The 24513-nt window shown below is 42.1% G+C and overlaps 1 protein-coding gene across 3 annotated transcripts in view; it reads right to left on the reverse strand.

Moving 5' to 3' along the window:
- The window catches only part of rev3l (REV3 like, DNA directed polymerase zeta catalytic subunit), a 103189-nt gene that overhangs the window by 24309 nt on the left and 54367 nt on the right, over positions 1-24513 (reverse strand). For 2 of the 3 annotated variants that reach the window (XM_084737897.1, XM_084737895.1), the window contains exons 5-13: positions 23740-23881; positions 23120-23214; positions 20191-20295; positions 17617-17701; positions 11932-12074; positions 10152-10280; positions 9690-9927; positions 7369-7511; positions 136-3958 (exon numbers count right to left, since the gene is read on the reverse strand). In XM_084737897.1, coding sequence (XP_084594023.1) covers positions 136-3958; positions 7369-7511; positions 9690-9927; positions 10152-10280; positions 11932-12074; positions 17617-17701; positions 20191-20295; positions 23120-23214; positions 23740-23881 — 4903 coding nt within the window. The remainder of the gene's footprint in view (positions 1-135; positions 3959-7368; positions 7512-9689; positions 9928-10151; positions 10281-11931; positions 12075-17616; positions 17702-20190; positions 20296-23119; positions 23215-23739; positions 23882-24513) is intronic. The other variant, XM_084737896.1, reaches the window with a different exon arrangement.

Here is a 24513-nt window from a genome sequence, read left to right on the forward strand (position 1 = left end):
ACAAAAATGTACTTTGGTCATCAAATGTATGGGCCAGTGAAGGACCAGTGCTAAACAATATTAGAGTTTATGCTTGTCATTTATCATAAGAAGAATTAGCACTTCCACTGCTGCTACTACTGCGTATGGTCTTACATTGGTTTCCCTGGTGCATCAGAGGGGTTGCTGCAGAAGGGTTCCTGGAAGGTGGCCTCTGACATCTCTAGGTCCAGAAGAGTGCTGAGGATTTCCTCCCGGCTTGGAGGGGACATGAGGGGCTTGAGAATGTGGGCTCCACCTCCTGTCCCCCGCAGCAGCTGGCTTGCCCTCACCTGGGATAGTGAGCTGATGGAGCGTGGGGAGCTACTGGGCGTGGTGGATGTTAGTCCATCTATGCCCTCCAGAAGCTCCCCTGTTGGGGAGCCCTCGTGGTCAACGAATGATGCAGAACTTAAAGGCAAAGGTAGGACAGGGTCGAAGACGGAAAAGAGGAGCTCTTTTCTCTCACAGTGAAAGTCTTGAAAGGGGCTGAGTGTGTGGGCTTTACCTAAAGAGAAGTCCCACTCTCTGCTCTTGATTTTTTCAGAGTCGAGGAATGTGAGGTGATTCGACAGAGTCTCGCCATTCTCGGTTCTATCAAAAAGCTCAGGGGTGACAGGTCTTGATTTGTGCCAACCAGAGCCTTTTTGTTGCTCATCCCCAGAACCAAATAGCTTATCAAGCTTCTTCTCAAAGCCTAGTACCTGGGCGGACACAGCTTCCTGGCTAACATCACTCAAGAATTTAACTGGTAAATTTTTATCAGTTAGGACAAACTGACTGCTGCTGTATGGGCTGGAGAACTCTGTCTGGTCAATGGCATTTATGTCAAAGGTATAGTTGTGTGGGAGCTCTGGTGACAGGCTGTCCTCTATGAAGTTGCAGTTGTCCATGCCTGGGTCTGATAGGAAGATGGGGCAGTCATCTGACAAGTTGCCCTCCTGCTTCACTGTAAGATCTGGCTGAGTGTTGCTTGCCTTGCCTTTCCTGATTCTGGGCTTTTTATCCTTGGGAGTAGTTGTTTTTGGGGCCCTGGGCTTCCGAGGAGTGGTGGAGGGAGCTCTTCTGGGCTTAGATGGTTTAGTTGTGGGATCTAGTAGTACTGTAGCCTGAGCTATGGCAGTGGAGTGGCTGTCTGTGCCAACTACTTGTATAGGAAGGGCTTGTCCCTGCTGCCTCTTCTGAAGAAGCTGCTTGAGGACAGCCAAGCCAGAGGGGGTCTCTGGTAGCGAGGGGATTTCCCCATTCTTAGGGCCAGAGCGTGGGGAGGCTGCTGCTAGTTGGGCTTCTTTACCGTCTTCCAGTAAGGGTCTACCAGGCAAAGGAGGTGGAGTAACTGTGCTCTCCTGTGAAGCCTCTGTCTTTACCACAGTGGTCTGGCAACTCTGGTTCTTCAGCAGAGCCTGTGCTGAAAAGTTTTGGTTGACCTCCATGATGGAAGTCTCACAGTCCTCAAGCTTTGGTTCAACAGACTGAGCTACTAAATCTAATTTAGGAGCAGTCTGGGAAGTGCCCTGGCTGTTGCTTTCTGTGCTCACTGGCAGCTGAAATGGAGGAACTTCTTGAGAGGAACTCTCAGAAGGAGACAGCTCATCCTCTGGGAAGAGGAGCTGAGAGTTGTCTTTACTTCCATCATGGCTTTTGGGTTCTTCAGTCTTCTTTTTGCGAGACTTTCTAGGTCCTGTGATGGTTGCAGAACTGTTAATTGTAGCTTCAGCGATATCTTTAGCTTTCTTCCTCTGTCTTGGAGTAGCACCATTATTTTGCTTCAATTTCTCTTTTTTGGATTCCTCTTCCTCTGGAGGCTTACTAGCAGACTTGCTTGCTTTACTTTTTGTATCTGTAGATTTCTTAGGTTTGGCAGTTGGACGCTTTTTTTGTGCTCCTTTAGTTGAAGACACTGTGTCTGGCTTGTGAAAAGCAGAACTAAGACATGGGTCACTGAGAGGATTTATCAGCTGTTCTGAACTCTTGGTGTCCATGAAAGGATCACTTGGGGACCAACAGCGTGGTGGTGTTGAGTCTGTAGGGCTTGGGGATCTATCAGAGAGGTAGCCCAACTCTACCATGACATCTGTATACTCAATGCCATGGTCGTCTGCTAGCTCACAGTAACATGGCCGAGGAGGTGGCAGAGAGGGAAGAAGTGGGCCTCTCTGACAACCTTTAATCCTTTTGACCTTTTCAGACCGTCTGACCCGAGGTTTAGAGGAGTTGCAGACTGTTTTCTTATTCGTGGAGTTGACCTTTGCCTTTCTTTTGGGGTGTTTTTTGGCCTTTGGCTCAGTGATGGGAAACTTGACAGCAGTCGATTCGGGCACCTTGGGCCAGAAGTCCTTGAGTGGGGCCAGTTTGTTGTACTGCTCTAGCTTGTCTGGCGTCAGTAACACCAACTGCTCCTCTGCATTCACTTTTGACATCTTCACCAGCATGTTTTTCTGTCCTTTGAACCTGTTGATAATAATGTACTTGATGATGATAGGGGGCTCTTTCTTACGCCTTTTCTGGTATTTTACTTCCTGCCCGCTGGGGACATTTGTGTCCTTGAGTCGTTCTTTGACAGGGTTTTTAGAACGAGTGGCACCTGAGTGTTCTCCATCCTCGCCATCATAGATCATCTTCCGTTTGGCCCTCAGGGTGTATTTGCTACCAGGAAGTGCTGATGGTTTAGTACAGCTGACTTTATCTGATATATCTTGCAACGGGCTTAACCTATCCTCTGCTGAGTCTTTAGCTTCTTCAGAATGACTGGAAACGGTGTTGGCAGGGGGCTCTGAAAGAGGTTTTGTCTGTTCATTTACAGACATCTCCTCACTTTCTGGCTCCTCCTTTGTGAATGGCCCATCTGTAATTGGCTCAGCCTCTTTAATTGGCTTTTCTTCCACAACTGGCATCTCTGCATCTGCTGTCACTGGACAAGCAGGTGTGACTGAGGTGAGGCCAGTGCTAACCTGGCTGTCAGAGGTAGAGCTTTCAACTGTGTCAACTTTTAATTTGTTCCTCTGTCCTACCATTCCCAACCTTTTTTTGTTCACTTTTAGCCTGGATCTGCGAGGCTGGGCCTGTTCGAGCTCACTGCAGGAATCAACCAGCTTCTTGCTCCCAGCTTTCTTCCTACTGAGGCAGTTGGAGAGGATGACACTGGGGAAGAACTTGTAGTGTGCTTCTTGCTGGGCCACTATAGTCCTCTCTGTCTTATTTTCCTGATAGTCCTCGTACCTGATTTTGAGTTCACCCACATCTCCCTCCTCACTGTCCTGGCCCATTTCTTCCTCCTGAGGATCAAGAAATTCATCCTCCTCCATGGGTGACGGGGACGAGATGTTCCTCAAGATGGGGCTTTTACTGTCCTTCTGGCTCAGTTCCAGCTCTGTCTTTGCTGAGCAGTTTCTCAGCTCTGAGTAACACAGAGAGAAGGTCCTGTGGTTCTGGAGAATGGACAGACAGTTCTTTTCTACATTCTTTATGCTGCTATACTTCTTCCTGTTTTTGGTGACCTTTCCATTACCAAATGGGAAGCTTTCTAGATCTGTCTTATCCAAAGCTAAGGAGGTTTTTTTGTCGTAGGTGTATAGGGGTCGTATGTCCTCTTTGTCAACACAGATGGGAGACACCTCTGAGTGATTGGCTATCTTGCAGGGGATGGGGTGTTTGACTGGTGGGATATAGGGGATTTCTTTATTAACCTTGAACCCTGTTGAACATTCACTACTGCTGTCCTGGCTGCTCTTTGATTGAAAGTGCTTGTCAAGTGGTTGCTCTGTGTCTAGCACATGAACTGGTCTGTGCTCAGGGTGCTTGCACTCCATAAGGATCTTAGCTGAGGAAGGTGGCTCCAGGTGAACCGTCTCTCCAGAGAACGGATTCCTCTTCCCAAGCATCTTTTCTGTGACGATGAGAGAAGACTGGGTCCGTGAGCCACTGTCTGTTAAGGATGAATCTATGGATACAACAGAAAAAAAGCAGAGACAACATAGTAAGAGTTACTAGCAGTAAGATATGGACTAAAATCTCTAAAATCTTTTCTCTTTAAATCAAGATTAATTATGTTCTTCAAAAACCTCAGATCTATCCAAGCCAAGGAACCAAACAAATCAGCAAGCTCATGTCATACTTGGCCGCCCACCCAACAGATTTCCACCTGTCCTGGATCTCTTCAAGCCAGTCAAAACTGTTTATCCATTATGGGGAGGGTCTGATACGATGACTGACAGAGAAGGAAACTCAGATAAAGACGTCAAAATAAGCAGTGGTGATCAAATATGAATGAAGAATCTGATACTACATTTCCCACTTCTAACCTAAACTGTTTTCAGACAGACATTTTAGTGTATTTTCTAGCTGAAATTTGAGAAATTACAGACCCCATTTTTTCCTGCTTGAAAATGGACAAAGCACCACCCCAACTCACATTTATCACTCAGCACTATATCATGCTTTATAGCTCTTCTTTTGTAGGTCTGCACTCCTTGGAAATCGAACATGAACTAAGAAGTTCCAGATTTATTTGTATTGATCAATTATTTATCAATGATTAAAGCAAACAAACGAGGGCCGTATTTACAGAACATCCCAGGGCTAAAATTAGCTCCTAACTGGTTCAGTTAGTAGAAACTTCCAAAAATACAAGCCTAACCCTAACTTTAAAGCTCCCTAGCTTTTGGTCTGAGATATCACAAAGCATTTTAGCACTAAAAGTAGCTCTAAATCTAAATCTGAGAGAAGTTAAGTTACTAAGACCCGTATCACATCAGTGTTTTTTAAAGTGATATAGTAAACCATATTTTGATGGCTGCCATTGATATCAATTCAGATAGCTCACTAACAAATTGAACTTATCCAGTAACATGGAATTTGATGAGTCATAATATTCTATGCTACTTGGACACTTGTAAAATACAGTTTTCAGTGCTGATGATGTCAGCTGTCTGTCAGGATTATTCATCAAACCAAGTGTGCACTCTTCAGCCCCAATCTGTGTGACAGTTCATTAAGTACACATTAAACCATCTCCAACTGCAATTAATACACAAATAAAGGTGATTTCATGGCCATGATAGGATAATCCAGAATAATCTGTGCTATACATAGAATTACCACATCAAAGTATGATGATTTGTTTTGTCGGCTGGAAAAATGTCACATGCTGGTGGTATTTGATGCCAGACACAATATACTTAACAAGTCAATATTTTACTTCCATCTTATCGATCTTATCTAATCTAATTTGTTCCTCATCCTCCTGTTTGTTGATTGATATTTTACTTCACATTTACTGACACAGACTGGTCACCTGTCACACACCGACACTGCAGACATACAGTGATAACGTGTCATCCATAGCAACAGGATCAACCTCACTCATACTCTTACTTTAGAAGTTGTCTTCATTCCTTACAAAAAGCTGCTCCCACAGCTTTGTGTACAGGTCTTAAAAGGAAACTCTTGCCTTGGAACTTTTACTGCCATTTAGGAGGACTCCTAGTGGAAAGATCCTTTGTGAATCCAGCCCCAGAAAGTCAGTTCTAATACAGAACTGGCTCCAGTGGTGGTACAACTAATTATACTGCAAAACTCTGGTATGATGACTCCCACTGTCTGACATTTAAAACAGAGGAACATTGCATAGTCTTGTCCTTTATTTCCCATCTTAAGCATTTGGCAACTCATCCCTTGTTGGCTACTGTTCAAAGACAGATCTGTTTGTATCGATGTGATAATTGTGTTATTAGTTCAGGTGAGTTAATGGTAACTATCATCTGACATTGGAGCATGCTTATGACTTGTATGACAAAGTAAAACTTGGCTACAAAGACACTTGCATGCCTGTCTATACAATCATATGACGTTGAATACTAATTTGTGTATATGCACAGCAGCTTTTTGTTTTCCATATATTTACATGCTATGGCAGTTGAGATGCATAATTTTAACTATGTTTTAGTGCCAATGGCAAACCTTTTACTCCATTCAGCCCTAAAGAAATATATAAAATGTGATTGTGTCTTTGTAAATGTGAGTGGTGGCAATATGATCATTTAAGAAGGGGTGCCGTTAAATATACATCACGTGTGTACAAGGCTGATGAAAATAAGCAAATGTTGGAGTCAGAGATGAGAGAGAATGTGGTTGCTATCGCATCAATATTCTTTAAGTGTAATTAGCCATTGTGGGCAATGGACCTCAGGCATAAATGTTTTCTTTTCTTTTTTTTCTTTTTTATTATATTTTGGGCTTTTATGCTTTTATTCATAGGACAGCCGAAGACAAAACAAGAAAGGGGGACAAAGACTGGGGGAATGACACACAGCAAAGGGCCAACCGACAGGAGCCACCTGTTTTCTTACTTTTCTCTTGTATTTGTTTTAAAATAAAGCACTAAGAGGAAATAGGAAAGTCCTACTTGTGATTCATGAACTGTGTGCTCACAGCCAAATTTGTTCTTACCCACCTGACTGTGTTGATTAATTGTGTTTGATCTTAAATCGGATGTGCATGCCAGGAACTCTGCAATTAGCATATCGAAACGCCTCAATAAATCCATATAATGGTAGCAGAGATAAGTCCTGTGTGCAAACCACAAAGCAGCAAGCCACTGACGTTAACAGGTTACATTCAACTCAGAAAAAAGAAGAAAGAAAATGAAATGACACTGAAGGACATGAAAAAGAAAAGAGAAACTTTTTTTAACAGACATGGAGGAGTGGATTGGAGCATAATTGGAGAGGTTTCGACAGGTTTCTCTGTCAGCCTTGCAGCAGGTGTAGCCAAGTTGCCAAGTACACAAACATTGATGAATGCCACAAAAGTTCTCAAATTTTTTGCACACGCAATTTAAAATTAAATCTGTTCATACAAACAACGAGGCCCATTGCTGTTAATCATTGAACAGGGTTTCTTTATGGCAATATTGGATTTTTATGATTGTTGGAAGAGTAAGTACCTTAATTTGTCAGGTATTATACACAATATTTTATCCATTAACAGTTTCTTAATCAATTCGTAAAAAAATGTACATAGTTCACCTGAAGGGTAAGGTTATTATGTTTGTTGTAATATGTCAAATATAACCAAGTTTGTGTTGTGTTTTCCTTGTTGTTGTGATATATTGTATGGTTTGTTTGGTTACAATCCTAAAGTCTACTATATTAAATCATAACTCCCTCATAAAGAAATTAGATCATACAGCCAAAATTTAGCATCAATCCAAACTGTTTTTGTGCAGCAGCTGTTTGATCTGTATCCTGATATCCTTGATGGAACATGAATCAGCAGGGGCTGTCAGATAAGCGTCAAAGCAAACTGACATTTAAGAGTCGTCTCAGTACGTCTCGGTATGAGATGACTCACCGCTGCTCTCGTCTGCGGCCCCATCAAGCTGGGGGATGGACAGATTGGCGAACAGAGAACTGTTCCCGCTCCAGTCCATGTCTTCGTCTGAGGACTCCTGCTGTTCGTCGCTGAAACCGTCCTCTGGTTCCTTCACACTGGGCCTGTACACACAGCAATGACAAGAACACTGATTAAACAATGCACAGGCACGGCTCTCTGTACACGACCTTCATCTGACTGCTGAGTGTCTGCTGGCTCATCTTCCTGAGAAGACTGAAACTTTCACTAATGTCTAATATATCTTGATGTGTTGCTTGTCACTTAAATTACTCTTTAAGCAAGACAGAGACTGTATAGAGCAAAGCCTGATTTTAACCCAGAACTGATGGCCCCAGATCACTAATTACTCACTTGTCATGAGTAATTACTTGGTCATACAACCAACAAACTGGCAGTTGAACAATCACATGGATTTCTGACATATCAGAAAATTTGATCAGCAGTTCCATTATCCAATCTCCCACGTGGCTGCTGTCAAAAGATCCGATATAAACCGGAAGTTTCTTTCAATATCATTGGAGCAGTTTTTACTATGTTGTAACTGACTGACTGAAGTCTTGCCTGACACTGAAATTGAACCTCATGCTTGTGTATGTTCCACAGCTGCTACCCTCGCGAAGTACATCCTGCTGCATATAGTATGTGTACAGTTAGGACATACTATTGTGTCCTATCATTGTGCCTTGAACTGATTATCTTGCTCATATAGAGTTCCTAAGTCACTCCAGTGGACTACCATGAGACCTAAACTTTGGAAAAAATATGAACTGTACTCACTGGTGAGAGACAAATTATTTTTTTGATCCCATTTGAATTCTATCATGAATCACACATATGATGTTTGTCAATTTAAAAGATAATTTTTCGAGTCAGGAAAGTTGCAGTTTGTCATGAAGCTTAAGTATCAGACCATGAAGACACATAATTAGAAAGACTTTACACCCAGAAGTCGCGTCATGACTTTCTCCCTAAAGCTTTAGGCGCTGAATCTACGATGCCTGTGTGCTTTCATACCAGGATTTAGTCACACAACGAGTCTTACTCATCTTCCTTCCCTTCACGGCTGATAAAAGCACCAGGAGTCACTAGATAAAACAATTCAGGTAAGATAACACCACAAGGGGCAGTGAGATTGGCATTGATGATGTATATTGTGCAATATTGTGCAAGACGAATGATGTACTTCACTGAATGGTTTAACACAAAATGAAACTAAACTACAACAAATCTACAAACGGAGACTGTCTTGACTTGTATAATTATGTTTTAAATTGTTGTGTAATTTGTGTCAGAGTTCAAATGGAATAATATTTCATATTTTTTCCAAATTTAGGTGACATAGGGCACACTGGAACGAGTATGAAATATGAAGTAAAAAGTATGTGATTTGGAATGTAGCATCAGTGAATCAGTGAGCTGTCATCTGTGTGCTCTCCCAGCTCCCTGTGCAGATGATTATGAATCAGAACAGAACAGAAATGCATACTGCAAAATGTGACTGAATGCAGTAGGACATCCTGGTATTTTTGGCATACTGCATGTCATGTGTTGGCACCTACTACATTTTTTTCTGGCATACTGAGGATGCAGCCATCTTGTGTGAAAAGATCTTTGCTGGAACTGTCAATAGACAAAACCAATTGAAGGTTCCCGTCCCTCTCCACAGTGTGAGGATAAAAGTTGTGGGTTTTAGTCATACAGAAATTATACAAATGCAGTACGAGTGTACGAGTTCAGGCATCATACACGTCCACAAAGCTTCTTATTGTTCTGTAGAAAGATGTCTTTTTAAGCTGCCTATGCTATTTTATGTAAGTTTCATTGAGGGCTGATTGCTGTTCAAAACCATCTGATATCAGTGGCAAAACTCATTTTCTCAGTACAGTACTTAAAATAAAAATGGCACATTTTAACATTGAAACATTTAACAAAAGAAACCAAATCTCTCAAATGTCTAAGTTTAAGCAGACACAAGACCTCTGCCAAAGTAAAGTTTTAGATTGGCAAAACTATTATTAAATTTAAATCTCTCTGATCAAAGACAGCTACATTCTGAGCAGACATTCAATGCTTGCCATCAATACTTAGTGCTGCAAAGACAGGATTGAGGTTTGTTTCCCAGCTTCTGTCTTGTCTGCACAAATTATGATGGCAGCTTTCATCTCTGTATACACTCATTTGTGTTCCATTTGTAATGTTTATACTCTGCCAACATCTGTTTTTTTTTTAATTGAGCTGTTTCTGATATTTTTAGTCAAACACAACAGAGACAAATTCACCTTGTTGAGGACGAGTTCTCAGGAGGCTCGCTGTCCCACCGCTGTGACATGACCATGCTGAGCTCAGCCTCTTCCTTGTCCAGCTCCGGCCCAGCCTCCTCCTCATCGCTGTTGCAGTGGTAGCTCCTGGCACCAGGAAGAGACTGGGACTGGGAATTCTGCCTGACGGGGGTCCTGCAGAAACTGTCGTCCTCCAGGCCTGCCAGCAAATCAATGATGGCCTGGTCTTGGCTGCTGTCTGCATTTACAACAAAAGCAAAGCATTTAAAGGACATTTCATTGATTAGCTACAAGCAACAACTTTAAGCTATAAATTGGCTCAAACTTTGAACCTCAGTTTATTCATTTACAGGTTTTTGGCTCAGTCACCACTTGTCAGCACATCTTAGCCAGGCATTAATCTCAATAAATGAAGGTTTTAAACAGATTTTTAAATCGTGTGGATTGAGGCGGCTCCCATACCTAACAGGGGTGAATGGTTGGATGTCTGGGAGAGCGGGAGGAAGGTCTGACTGTTCTCCAGGAGGCTCAAGATGGCCTCTTCATCAACAATGGCCTCCTCTGGGATTTTACCACTGCTCCTCACGGTGTCTGGGATTGAGAGGAGAGTGCTGTTAGCATCACTGAAACATCACACTTTATACAGCAGGCAGACTGTGATTGACATAATCTAAAAAGAGAGGTCCGTGAACACACACACACACACACACACACACACACACACACACACACACACACACACGCGCACACGCACAGACACAGCAGTGACACTATGGTTCAGCATGAGGTCAGTGCATGTGTGTGTGTGTGTGTGTGTGTGTCACTGCTGTCCCTGGCAGCCTCTGAGCTCCTGCGGGAGCCGTGGCAGACAGAGTGGCTGCAGATTAAGCTAATGCTAATCACACAGTGTCAGAGTTTGAACCGCTGACACAGAGGGAGCAAGAGAGAAAGAAAACAAATGTCACTTTCACCAGCAGCTACCTCCACTGCCAGCCACACAGACAGATAACCAGGGCAACATAAACAGGAAGGAAGAAAGAAAATACACTTCAATAACAAGCTCATCATCGATCAGAATTATTCTATCATGTTGCTGTCTAATTTGTAAAATATTACATAAAAAGAAGTGGGAAATTTGGACAGTCGAGGTGAGGAAATATATGGCACTCAACTTGCTTTGGCTGGGGGCCACTTTTGCAAAATGACAAAATAGACAAAAGACAAGTGACAAAATAACTTTAAAAAAAGAAAATACCAATAGCTCATCTTTCTTTGAAACTCTTTGTTTTCAAATTAACTGATTAAACTTGTCTATTAACTAAATTAATTTGGTACAAGGATTGACACTAGACCTGAATGAATGACAGATAAATCTGATATTTTACTGCATTTAATGGCTGCAAGTGCAATTTTGTTACAAATGCTTAGAACACATTTGAAATTGTTTTATAAAAGCCTAAATGATACTGGATTTTAGGGGCCTGATGGGATCTGATATCAATATATTGGCTGATGTTTTTTATTTAGAAATAGAAAATCCAAAGTGGAATCAGGGCACTGACACAGCAAACTTACGATAGTATTTTTAATAATTATTAGAAACAAATAGGCAATAAAGAAAAAATAAAGAAAACACAGATCAACTTGAATAAAGACAAGGATCAAATACACAAAATATTGCTGCAAATTAAAGAAAAAAAGAGGAACCTGCATTATTTTCTGTAAGATAATATTACAATATATACCGCTATAGATCAGCTGTGCGAGGCCAATATGTGTCAGACTGATACATGTGTCTGGTTCTGAAAACATTAAACACTGCTAGAACCTCTTCAATCATGCACTCATTCAAATGTTGGATTTACAAGGATAAACCATAAACTGCTCCTACAGAGCATGTTTAAGCTCTTTTAGTGTGCACAGGATATTATGTAACTTCCCGAGGAACAACCAAGGAACATTATTGAATATTTATTAATTTATATACAAACAAAAAATCCCCAGTGGGGAACTATTTATTTTCATTGTGAACAGGAAAATCATCGGAGGGCCATCCAGCACCATATCGGGGATCAGATTTGGCCATAAACACTGATGTTTTCACTGCCCCAGTCAACATCTAAGTATAAGTGTCTCATGCTGCTCAAAATCAATCTGACTTGAGGACTGTAATATACAGATAACCCACTTCAGCATTTTATAGGTTTCATGCATCCCCAGTAGGATGGTGTTTTGTCCTCACCTGGCTGCGTGTCCCTGTGAACCTCCACAGCATTAGCGGGGGTACATGGCAGTCCTTCTGGGGTCAGGGGGTCAGAATGGAGAGTAAGATCACCAGGAAAATCCTCTTGGTCCTCCCCGTCGCCAAAAGACAAATTTTGTGTCCTGAGCAGGGAAAGACAGAAATGGATTAATAACTCAAACGTCACATCAGCATCACACTTGAGTTATGACAGCATTCACGCCACATTGAAGTATCAGTTTGGGATCCATCTTGTCTGCACACTTCAAAACTTCCAGCAGCAAAGGAACAACCAAACTTTCTGTGCAGTTTTTTGTTGATATGTTTGAATATTTCTCATCTATTTTTTCCATAAACATGTGCATATGACTGTTGCATATGCACTGCAGTGTGTGTGTGTGTGTGTGTGTAATGGGTGTGGATGAACAAAAGAGAGAAAAGAAAAAAGAGAAAAGAGAGCATCAGTGGCTGTACTCAGAGCAGACAGGTGTTGGAGATCAGAGAAGAGGGATTAAAATTTAGCAGTGAAGTTGTCCAGTGGCAGTAAATGTACAGTTTGCCCATGAATGAACACTGCAGACAAACTTTCAAGAAGTTCTCTCGACTGGCTTCCCAGCTGCTGGTTAAAGTGAAGGGTGAGTCTGTGGGACTGGTGAACTGCTTTGGCTCTGGAGCACACCCTGGTCCGCCTAGGTCACCAAATTTTGATGAAATATATATTCAGTGCTGTTTTATGGGACCTCATCTTTGTGTTTGAATGCATGCATTGTTGAAACAAATTGACTTTAAGTCTATACATACACTTCAGAATGCATTTACCATTGTCAGTGAGATGCACAGAGCTGGTGCACACAGCTGTTTAGATTACTGTTTCCACTGCTTGAGACCAGCGAGTGACAAACACATCTGATTTGCTTGCAGTCAGAACAGGGGGTTCATTTGTTCACACTTCTTGGAGGACTCTGGGAACAAACAGGTTACTATTTACCGCAAACATAATATAAAATATAATTACAGACTTAGATTTATTGATTATAAAACATGTCACATTAACAAGCAGTTTAATTAAGTAACAAAACAAGTATTCAGATGGAAGATGCAACACTTATGCTCCCATTACATCTGCGAGGGAATGATGGGCTCATTTTCCCATTTTAAATGAGTCTGTGGATGAGCAGCACTGTCTGCTTGGCTGTTACCTGACTCACAGAGCACAGGACCTTCTGGTATCTGCCCTCATGCAGTCATGTTTTATTAGCATCTCTTTACTGCGGGTCTTCATCAGGGGAAGTGCTCTGTTTACTCTGTGTGCATGTGTACACAGAGGTGCTGTCTAAGTGTGTGATTGCTGTGTGAGTCTGTGGGTGGCTGGATGTGTAGAGAGTGTCTCTTGTCTGGTGTGTGTGAGCATATGAGAGTGTGTGTGCAGCCAAGTGTGTGTGTGTGTGGTGGAGAGGGAATATGAATGGAAAACGGGCAGGCAGCCAACTTGGGCTTTGTATCCCTCCAGATCGCTCTCAGCTACAAGCTGCCTATCACGCTCCCTTACCCATGCTGCCCTACTGCATCGCCTAGCAACTCACCACTTAGTGACTCTGAAATATTGAAATGTAGACCAGGCGGGCGGCCGCCTCTCGCTAGTGGAACAAATTTCACAGGAACGGTCATAAAAAAAGAAAAAATGAGCTCCATTTTAGGTGCTGGTCCTGAACTGATTCAAAGCCTGCAAGAAGGTTTTTTTCAGATCTGATTAGAGCCTTGAAGATTAGAGTCCTGTGCCCTGGAGGTTGCAGGTTTAAATCCCACAATGAGCAGCAGGAGAACCTGAATATGAAATGCCCTCAAGCTACTGATTCAACCCCCTGTTGCTCCAGTGACTCTAAGCGTGCACAGTCAACTTTCAAAGGATAAATTCAAGCGTAGCAACACATTTTGATGAAACACGCCGCAAACACCGGGGGCGGCTGTGTGGACGGACAGGTGAATCTCCATAATACCATGTCTGAGCCCAGACGGAGACACAGCCCTGGCAGAGGATAAACCAAAAACAGACAGGACAAACACTGTGTTGCATTTACTGAGGAATCACAGCCATGTGGTCACCTCTCATTTTAAATGATGAATGAGCTCGAGGCTTCTTGCTTTAAATGATGAATCCAATCTGGTGGTGAGGCTGTTCAATGATGAATGATTTTCAGAGGTGATGAATGATGAAAACATGGCTAAAAATATGAAATCAATGTGTTTGGAGTGTTTTTATCAGCTGTATCTTGCTGTTATTCCACAGTCTGAGTTTAGAGATCTGACTGCAGTCTCATTGTCATTCAGAGACTTTGTTCTGCCGGGCCGGATGAGGGAAGGCCTCCAGAGAGGCAGCGTGCACGTGCCACTGTCTGGCTGTCTCTTAATTAGTCTGCTAGCTAACGACTTTAGAGGCGACGAGGGAGGGAGCCTGGCAGGCGTCGGGAGATTACTGCAGCGATTAACACATTTCGCTACCAAGCCACGCCCCCCTCGCTGCCTTTACTGACTCTGCTTTGCTTTGAGAGTTTGAATGATGCAGCTGTGGAAGAAGGAATACACGGAAGACAGGACAGAGATAAAAGACAACCTTCTACTGCACTTCACACCACTGAGGTAACACAAACTTGTGCTGACCCCCATTCCTGCCCATTTTATATATACTTTAATCTTCACATTGTAATAGCTGAAGAATGAAATGAGGAGATGTGGTGGGTATGATGTTGTATTTTGGGGTGGAAACAATTTTATTTGACTATTTCACATAGACATTTCAATTAAGATCTTCATAGCGATGCATCGATTTTTAAATTCTGGGCCAATCAGCAGATACCGATGTTCAAAATAACAATTTGGCAGACAATACTGATGCTTTTTGTTGTTGTTTATTTTGTCATTTAGCCCTGCTTTTGTGTCAGAAAAACAAAGAAATGTTCATTAGAAAAAACATGTCACCCTTAGCCCTCTTTCGTCACACCAGAGTTGTGTCCAGCCAGTGGCTTCTTCTCTTACAGCAGCTGTGTATGCTAGTCCAACCACAAATGACTGAGACATTTACTGACCTCAAAGTTGATGTGATATCAGATAAACATCGGACACTGCCATCTGTGGCCTTCAGCTCATTTGCCAATAGGCTGGCTGCAATCAACAAGGCGAATATTGTCCGATAAATTGGTGTTCACACAATCTCTGTAAAGAGTTATCTACATATGACTGCAGGATCTGTAGGCAAGGGACAAGAGTTTGCTATGAGAAGCATTCTGGTTTTGTTTGTAGTTCAAGTAGGATTGGCCAATCCTGTTTGAGCAGGCTTTGGTTGCATGCAGGTTACAAGTCTGTGTGGAGAGCAAAGGAGGAGGCTGAAATGCAATGTTAGAAATCCATTGGCTGTGGTCTGATGATGATTAGATTTTATTTGCTTAAAAAAAATGCTCCATTCATATGCAGATACAAACAGTTGTAGAAATCGTCTCTCATAGTCTCTATTCTTGTGTCTCAAGCTGCTAACAGGACTGTAAACAATGACTGCCACATGGAAGAGGAAACCTTGGCTTAGATATCTGCTGGCTATACTACATATACTCAAAACACTGGATGTTGCCCCAAGAGGCTAAAGTCATGAGATGACAGCCAATGGGTTCCTAGATTGTAATTAAGACAACTTGTTAGAAATTTATTCATATATGTATCCCATATATATGTTTTGTTGCCTCAGGGCAACATTGTGCAGTTAGTCCAACACCATTCACAGTGATGGACATGTATGATAAACACGATGACCCAGCTTATGGTTTTGTTATCTCACTGGGAATAACAGACACATGTATGTTTTATGGTCTAAAGCAGTGGGTCCCATACTGAATTATATAGTTTTGCATAGCCACCCATCTCTCCATACTCAGCACTGCAGAAAGGTCCAGCTCCACACATACACTTTCTTTTATAGGGGAAAAAACATCCTGCCTTGTTTGAATTTCTTAAAACCAATCACAAACTTCTTGGGCAGAGCTAAGCCCAGGATGCAGTGATGGTGCTGCCACAAAATAATGTCAAGGGGGAACTTTTTTTGGTGGAACATTTGCACATCAGGAGGCAAGTTCTAGTGTTAAAAAGATTGCATCACAGCAAAAGAAGAGGTAACAGCTGTTAGCTTGTTTACACTCGTACCATTAGCATCCCAGGAGCTAATTTTCCGTTTTCAGCATGTAGGTTGCAACTAGAAGGCTGTTGGACTTGGAAAATGTATACACAGATGCCATGAAGCAGACTGAAGCAAGCAACCAGTGACAGGACTTGTTCAAGCAGTGAGTCAAACTATGAATTATATCATGAATCTAACAACACTGAGCAATCTGAAGCAAAACCTTTTATATAAATCACCTGTTTAAATTATATTAAGGCGTAAAGGTAGGCATAATTATGGGCATGGTTGCTGTGAGTGACAGGTGGGCACTGTCACAGGTCAGCCTGCCTCAGATACACCTCTTTGCCCATTTCTGTATTAGTCAGGAGTTGGAGCGAGAGTGAGTGCTTCACAATGGATCTTCAGATCTTCTTCTTAGGCATGTGACATGACTGACTGTCCATGTTTTATACAGTCTAGGAATAAAACAAAAACAACTTTTATAGTGCATAGGCTGCTTGTTTGTGTGATGGGAAAGACTGAAAACATGCAAGATTAAAAAAAAAAAAAGTCAAAAAGGAAAAATAGAAATGAAAATAAATTAGAAATTTCCAACACAGCCTGCAGTGCCAAGTGAGTCCTTGAGAATGCAGCAACAACAGTGGCGATGGATAATAGAGGATGGGAAAGCCAACAGAAAAGAAGTGACAGACTGTGTGTGAGTATTAACAGAGAGAGACTGAGATAGCCAGGCAGAGGGAGAGTCAAGAGCCGCCAGTGAGCTCTGTGTGTGTGTGTGTGTGTGTGTGTGTGTGTGTGTGTGTGTGTGTGTTCCATCAGTCAAGCCGCGCTCTACAACAAGAGCCCACACTACACACCCACCTCCCCTGTTCCTGTCTGATATCAGAGGTTAGTGAATAGAAGCCATCTGGATCTGATGCAGAGGCACGCATGGCTGCCGAGCCAACTGTACTCTTATTTATAACAGGAAATACTTTCTGCCTGTACACCGTGGGAGTGGGAGGGGAGGGGGGCTGCAACCTCGTCAGTCAACATCGTTTCACTTTCTAATTCCCCATTTCTCCACGGTTCTGTCTCCACCCCTTTACTGCATCTGTTCTGACTTCACTTTCTCCATCCCTCCTTCCCATGTCTTCCAACCCTTTGCTTTCACTGCCTCTCTCTCTGCCCTGAAAGGAAAGAGAAGGCGGACAAAGACGCTGACATGAAGCTGAGAGGCACAGGGAACCTGAGGACGTACAACAGCTTCATTACAGTCCAAAAAGATGAAAGAAACCTGCAGAATGTTGTTGAACACTGTGGGAAACTTGTTTCACTAATGTGACTGGAAGCATCTTGTGTTTATTTTCAAACACTGTTTCTCTCTTCCACATGTCCCAGCCTTCCCTCTGGCTTTCCTCAAGGAAATTGGACAATTGTCCTACGATGGACTTAATTTGTTCTAAATATGTGGCGAGCCCCGTCAGTCCCGCCCTGACTGTCACCACAACAGCAGATGAGGAAAAGGATGAGGAACTTACACGTCAAACTCGTTCTCCTTCAGAATCTCCTTGAATCTCTTCATGAAGATTTTCTCGCTCTCTGTTGAAGTGACAAACCCGCGATCTGGAAGAGATCAGACAGAATAATTCAGCAGTGCGTTCATCATTCCTGGAGCCCGTCTGGTGTAAGATTCCAGAGGTTTTCCAGACCTCAAATTCTTCAGTACAATTAAAACATTTTGGTCAGTAATTGCTGTTAAGTATGCTCGTATTAGCTGGGTAATTTTGTAGTTATATTTCTCAATCCCAACAATAAAATGGGACTGGCTGTAATTCTACATACCATTAACAACAGAATCTTTCCAAACTTGTAATATTTTCTGCACAAACTGTAATCTTTATGAGATCTGGACATTTTCATTTCCTCTCTCTACTTTTTCAGACCTGGGAACCCTGTGTACTTGGGGAGTAGGCTTGCAGATGTGAAAGCAAACACATTTCATCACAACGCAGCTTCACGTCAGCTTGTGATTATTCACCACCCTGTTTCCATGACAGCTCTGTGTGTACGGGGACAACTCAGAGTTTGGCAAGATTAAACTTCTTGTTCGTGGTTAGAAGACAAAGTTGTGTCTCCGATCACACGGACGATTCGAAGAATGATGACCCTGTCTTGTGTAGGTAATGGAAAACTCGAATGCCATCTTCCACTGGAACAGGGATCAGCAACAAAACTAAGACAGATGTCACAACAAGCTAACAAGCAGCAAAACACGATGAAACAATACAGTTAGCCACAGAAGAATTTATATTGCCTCAGAGCACGGTCATAACTCTATCATAGAGAGAAGAAAGGCTGGCGCCACTGAAATGAGAGCAGCTCATGTTAGCTTTGTAAAGCTTTGAACATTTTGAATTTGAAGATTTTTGTCAGTTGTATTAAGCATGTTTTTGCTTTTGGTCTTCAACTTAAAGGTGCAGTAAGCTACTCTGGAGCAAGACAGTTAATTGGCCAAAGTCTCCCATCACGTTTTAGATTCTCTTAAAACAGATTCAAGAGAAGGAGCAGATACTCACAGACCACTTGAATTACATTATGCTTGAAGTGTGTTTTGGGACCTTTGCCCAATGACACCAAAACTAAATGGCTGACCCAAACTATAAAAGATTTACAATTACAATTTACAAATTCATCCAACTATGGTCTTATTTTCATAGTTTTGGCCATCATTTATTTCAGTTATGATATCAGAGTACTCACCAAAGTATTTTCTGACATTTGAGAATACAGACACATCACTACAACGAAGTCCAATGCTGCAAGAAAAACATGTGGACAGAGGATCCGGCAGGTTTTACAGTTTAGTCAGATTATTTGACTAAGACTGGGTATCCATTCAGATTTCACAAATCGATTTGATGTGTTTCACAAGGTCCTGATTCGATTTGATTCCATATTGATTTGGTTAGGGATGTTTCAGTAACAATACCAAGTTAACTTGGATATGAAAGAGATTCTCAAAGAACTAACACTGAAAATTGTATAAGGAACACTCTAACCTGGTGCATTATTAAAATATTGTTTACCTTAAGAATTGACCTCAAAGCAGTGTTTTCCTACCACAGTTGTTTAGTATTCACAAAGTCACATGGAGAGTATGCTGATCTCATTTTACAATCCTAAAATGCTTTAGTTAATTTTGCTATTAGTACCAAGAGACAGATATGCAGCAAAGAGCTGAAACACAATTGAGGATTGTGTTCTCTAACTGGAGCCCTGTAGTGGTCAACCCCTCCCACCACCTTGCACCTTGCGCCAAAGGCCTGTCGCACAAGACTAGCAAGGCTGTATCACACATCTACAGGAGAAAAGACATATTAAAAGATCCATTTGGGGTTTTTATGAATCAATATTGGACCATGCATAATTTCGAAAGGTCTTACTGCATATTGTGTTTGGATAATATTTTTACAGTTGGCCTTATCTTTCTCTTTAAACCTGTTCACATCTGGTATTTACATGTGTCTTGGGTGATGTGTAGGTACAAGTGCAAGATGTGATTGCTCAGACCACATTCAGAGGTGGTCTGGCTGCATGTGATTCATATTATTTTACCAGTGTGAAAGCAATATAGGCTGCATCTTTTCTCACCCCTGGAGAAAGTCCTTAAACTTCCTTAAAAAACAAATAAATCCAGTTTTGTGAGTTATTGGGAAGAAACCTTATTAACTTTGTGAAACAATGTCTACAACAAACTCTTCATCATTCCTGCCTTCCTGTAAATTCGGCATTAAATGTAATACATAAAGTTGTTTATTTATTTGTAAAAGACTCCTGCTGTTGGGCTGCTGGTTAAAAACAACAACAGATTTGGTCTTTGCAAACAGAAATGAACTAGCTATGTGAGTTTTTTTAATACATATAGAGGAGGGAAGTGAGATCTGATCACTGATCAAGTTTTTTGGCTTTTATGCCTTAAATTAGTAGACAAGCTAAAGATGTGATGGGAAAGAGGGAGAGAGAGTGTGGGAATGACATGCAGCAAAGGGCTGCAGGTGGGAATTAAACCCACAGCCTCTGCAGAGACGAGTTTCCACAGTGAATGTGCTCACCTTGTGACTCGGGTGTTTCTATCTGGGAGGGCTGGTTCTTCTCTCTCCTCCTCTGCTTCTCATCCTCCCAGATGGCCTGCAGGCCGGGGTTCCTGCCAATCTGATCTAGACACAGAGGAGAGACACAGTTAACAATTTATTGGTGTCTCTACAACAAAGACTATCGATTTTTATGGCAAGCAGAACTGACTAATCAAAGCGACACCAGATTTTAACTATAAAATTCAACCCATACATACTTTAGTCCTTTTTTCAACAGTGCAGTTTTTCTACACTGTTACAGAGCAGATGGGAAAGTATGAGTCAGAATACAAGCACTGCCTGCCCTGGAGTGGCCTCTCCTTCTCTTTCTTCACTTTGAGACAGATGCTAGTTGTGGTTTACGCTTCTGCATCCAGCAGGATCTAAATCATGAGAACTTGCTGCAAGTCCTGTCTTTAACACACAAACAAAACATTCTGCAGAACTGGCTACACCGGGGTAACCTGAGGCCCTCATCCTGACAAGGACATGTGTACTGAACGCTTCCAACAAACTCTGCACACTTGTGGCTTCAAACACCAGGGAAAATTTGCCCGCTGGAGAACTGTTAGACTTTAATACCAACAAACCATCTGTGTCAGCAGCAAACCACACCCTTGTGTTTACCAGCACAGCTGGTCTGTGATTGGCCTCAACTAAAGGGATAAAAAAGGCAAAAGATCCAATACTAGTTACTCCAGATGTGTTGTTTGACACTGTGGACTGAGATAAGTTTCCCACCCAAAGCCAGAAAAAGGGCCTATCTTTGGCATCCCAGCTAGGAAGGAGATGGTGAAAAGATAGGTGTATTTAAAGGGAAAATTCACTACCGATGGTAATTGTCAACTGTCAATGGCAGAAATAAATCCCTCTGTGTGTTGGGAGAGGAGTGGTATGTGTATTCCAGGGCTGAGTAGCAGCACTCAATGCCTTTAAGGTATCAACTGAAATATCCAGTATCAAGTAGAAACTTCTCCAGTCAAAAGAAAACTGCTTTTTGTACCCAGATCTAGATCAGTCAGTCACCACAAGTGTTCTTCAATTTAATGCAATTTGTGACAGACCCACTACAACAGCAGCAACAATGCATACTGTCTGTGGTGTGGTGAAGTCAAGTGTGGTATTTGATGGACTTCACAGTTGAGCATGCTGAGATGCCATCAAAATGAAAGAAAAGTTACCAAATGAAGTAATCAGTTTTAAAATGATACCCTACCCCAGCATATTCTTCCCAAACTGTTTGGAAAAGACTTTCAGATAAGTACGACCTGAGACTCACATCGTCAAAATGGGATATTTATATCTGCTACTCCAATGAGCAGAACAGAAATTTTACAGCACAACTTTTATCCAAGCTGTTTGGCAGTGCCCCAGTCATCTGCAGCATGCTGACGCTGACCAGCTTCACCTGCTTAGCCTGGTTAGCTCATGTAGTGTTGTTGCTCCATGGTATGTGAATGTTATGATGTCCTGGTTGTTACATTGAGAACAGAATAAGATCAGTATGCTAATATTGTTCAAGTGAACTTGGTTTTGTCTGTGGAAACACTTCAAACATATAATCTATGACTGCATCATCTCAATCTGTCAATTAGCAGAATGAGAACAAAACAGAGTGGAAGGCGAGTCCTTCTCTCCACAGCATCCAGGCCGCTGCTCACTGCAGTTTCAGACCAGAGCAATAACTCATGCCATATGAGTGTTTATCACTGTGGTGAGTATGTGACCATACTCCATCTAAGAATACAGGATTTAAGCATCTGGTCAAAGTGCTTGAGCCAATGTGCCTTCACATGTGCATGTTAGTCAGCTGGTTGTGCAGCTCTGTATAAACCAGCACAAGCTGTTCAGGAATTATCAACAGGTCAGAGACTTACAGTACAGCATTACTTATTATCAGTTTAATACTTATTTACTTATACTTATTTCTTCTGACAATGTGCCACTGTTTGTTTACATTAAAAAAAAAAAATCTACATTTTCCCTGCTCTACTGAAAACATACCAAACCGTGAATTTTGTGTACTGTTCCACCCCTAAAGTAAAGCTGCAAACCCTGTTGTTCTTCCTGCATCCAGTGATGTCACAGTGATGTAAACAGTGTTAAGGAGGAACTACAGGCAATTTCAGCTTGGATTTGTTATCTCCTCCTCTGGGTAGCCAGGGGGTGTGCTGGATGAGTATTTTTGTCACCCAACTCTGTGTTTTGGCCAACAATATAATAGTTATATGGTAGGGTGGTGATATTGCAGGTATTTATCACTTCAAACGACTGCATTTACCATCAATACTGACTGGACATCCATATGATAAGTTGTGAATTCTCCCTTTAAAGACCATGCCTCATTTAGATTTGTTGTCAACATGTGGTGACTCCTCTTCCTCCTTTGATCCAAATACAAGAATGGGCTTTTGCTTTCCCTCACAGTCAAAAACAAAACTAATCCAGATGCATAAAACCTTTAAATATGAAAAACAGGAGGCTAAAGACACGGTGATCAAACTCACTAAACTGAGCTTTTACAAACAGAAGCAACAGTTGTATCCTGTGTCTTTTCTGTGCAGGGCTTTGTCAGATAACACCACCTGCTTTATGGGTCATATTCACTTCAGTGAAATATCCCTCCATCCTGGATTCTCTCATCTCTGTTAATCTCTTCCTGTCTCTGCTCCCCAGCGACAGGAGGTGTTAGGTCAGCTCCACAGTGTTTCTGTTCGGGGCTGCTAATGGATCTGATGGGTGGAGACGATCAGAGGGCAGCTGTGTTCCATCAGTCAGCTCAGCAAAATGTACTGCACCTTCAGCACCGATGATTCAGCAGACAACCTTTCACCTTTTATTCCTACACCTGTGTCACACTGTGGGAGGTGCAGCAGGTGGGGATGTCGTCCTGACTGAGTGAGCTTACTCTCAATTTCCAGGCGGTTGAGGATGTCTACAGCCACAGCATCGACCTCCAGCTCGCAGGTGCTCTGCTTCTCCACCTCATCCAGGACTAGTGAGCTGCAGGCAGACAGAGAGCACAGGGAGTTCTTGAAGAAGTAGCATTAAAATTTAAACAGACAGCCCTCTTGCCCTACAGTATGTTCTGCTGTACTACTGGCTGGAAATTCATTTATGATGTATGAAGACAAAACAAAGTTTGACTTTTGTGGCTTTTTGTTTTTTTGTCATTTTATTTTAGAGGGCATAATTGTGAAACAAACATTTTAAACTAAAATGATTTAAAAGAGTAGATTATTTAGAATAATGAGATAGGAGGATTGGTAAAAACAGGAAGCTACTAGTCATTGGTAGGAAAAAATGTTTTATGTATTTTAAATATAATGAATCATACAAAGGACCCATTTTTGTCTTAGAATGGATACATAAAATTTCATTGAGACCTCCTCCATCTGACAGACACAAGCCATGAAAAGACAACTGTCTCTTGCAGCATTCAGAAAAAAAAAACAATTCAGCTTTTACTGCTGCACATTCACTTAGAGGAGGAGCTGATGCAACAGAGGCTGTGCAGGTGGGACTCACCAGGGTATGGCGTTCTCCTCCCAGCGGACAAACGTGCCCCCCAGGGTGCTGTCATTGAGCTTGGAGGTGCAGGGGCTCTTCCAGGGGCTGACGCTGGGACGGCGGCTGGGAGTTTGCCTGTCTGGGACCACTGCTGTGTCTTCTGGAAAACACACACACACATACACACACAGTAGAATAAATGGTAGTGTAAGCTCTGAAAGAAGCTGTCAGCCAGGCAAAAGAAAATATCTCCCTTCATTTTCTGGTAATAAGTCTGTAGCAGGCTGAAACACACAATCATCACTTGTTTTTCACATGGAAAGATATTAAACATATATATTAAACATATACAGTATGTTTTTGTGGCTAATATGATGGTGATTGTTTCATCATCTGCAGTAAATGAATGAGATCAGGCGTTGTGGTGAAAACATCAGGCATCTTGTTCATTTCAGTGGGGGCAGTCCATTTAGGCTGCAGCAGAGGGGGCCACAGGGGGTGCAGATAAAAACAAACACAGCCTGTGGTGGAAATGTTGAAACAGAATCAACTTTTGGAGAAACGCAACATGATGTCACACCGCATTATGCCAGCAATATCTCTGAAACAGACTGAAGCAGAGTTCAAGGACCAAACAATGATCATCTCCAAGCTGTGTCTACACTCGGTTTATTCCGAGCACTCAGCCTCAACGTCTTGGTTTGGCTGAAGTTTAAATACCGACACCAAGAGGATTCCTTTGGTTTGTGTCCATTTGTTTGAGAGAGAGCGCATGCAGCAGTGCTCGAGTAA

The sequence above is a fragment of the Lutjanus erythropterus genome, chromosome 15 (genome assembly GCF_056507025.1).
Source record: "Lutjanus erythropterus isolate fLutEry1 chromosome 15, fLutEry1.hap2, whole genome shotgun sequence".
NCBI classification, from domain to species: domain Eukaryota; kingdom Metazoa; phylum Chordata; class Actinopteri; order Lutjaniformes; family Lutjanidae; genus Lutjanus; species Lutjanus erythropterus.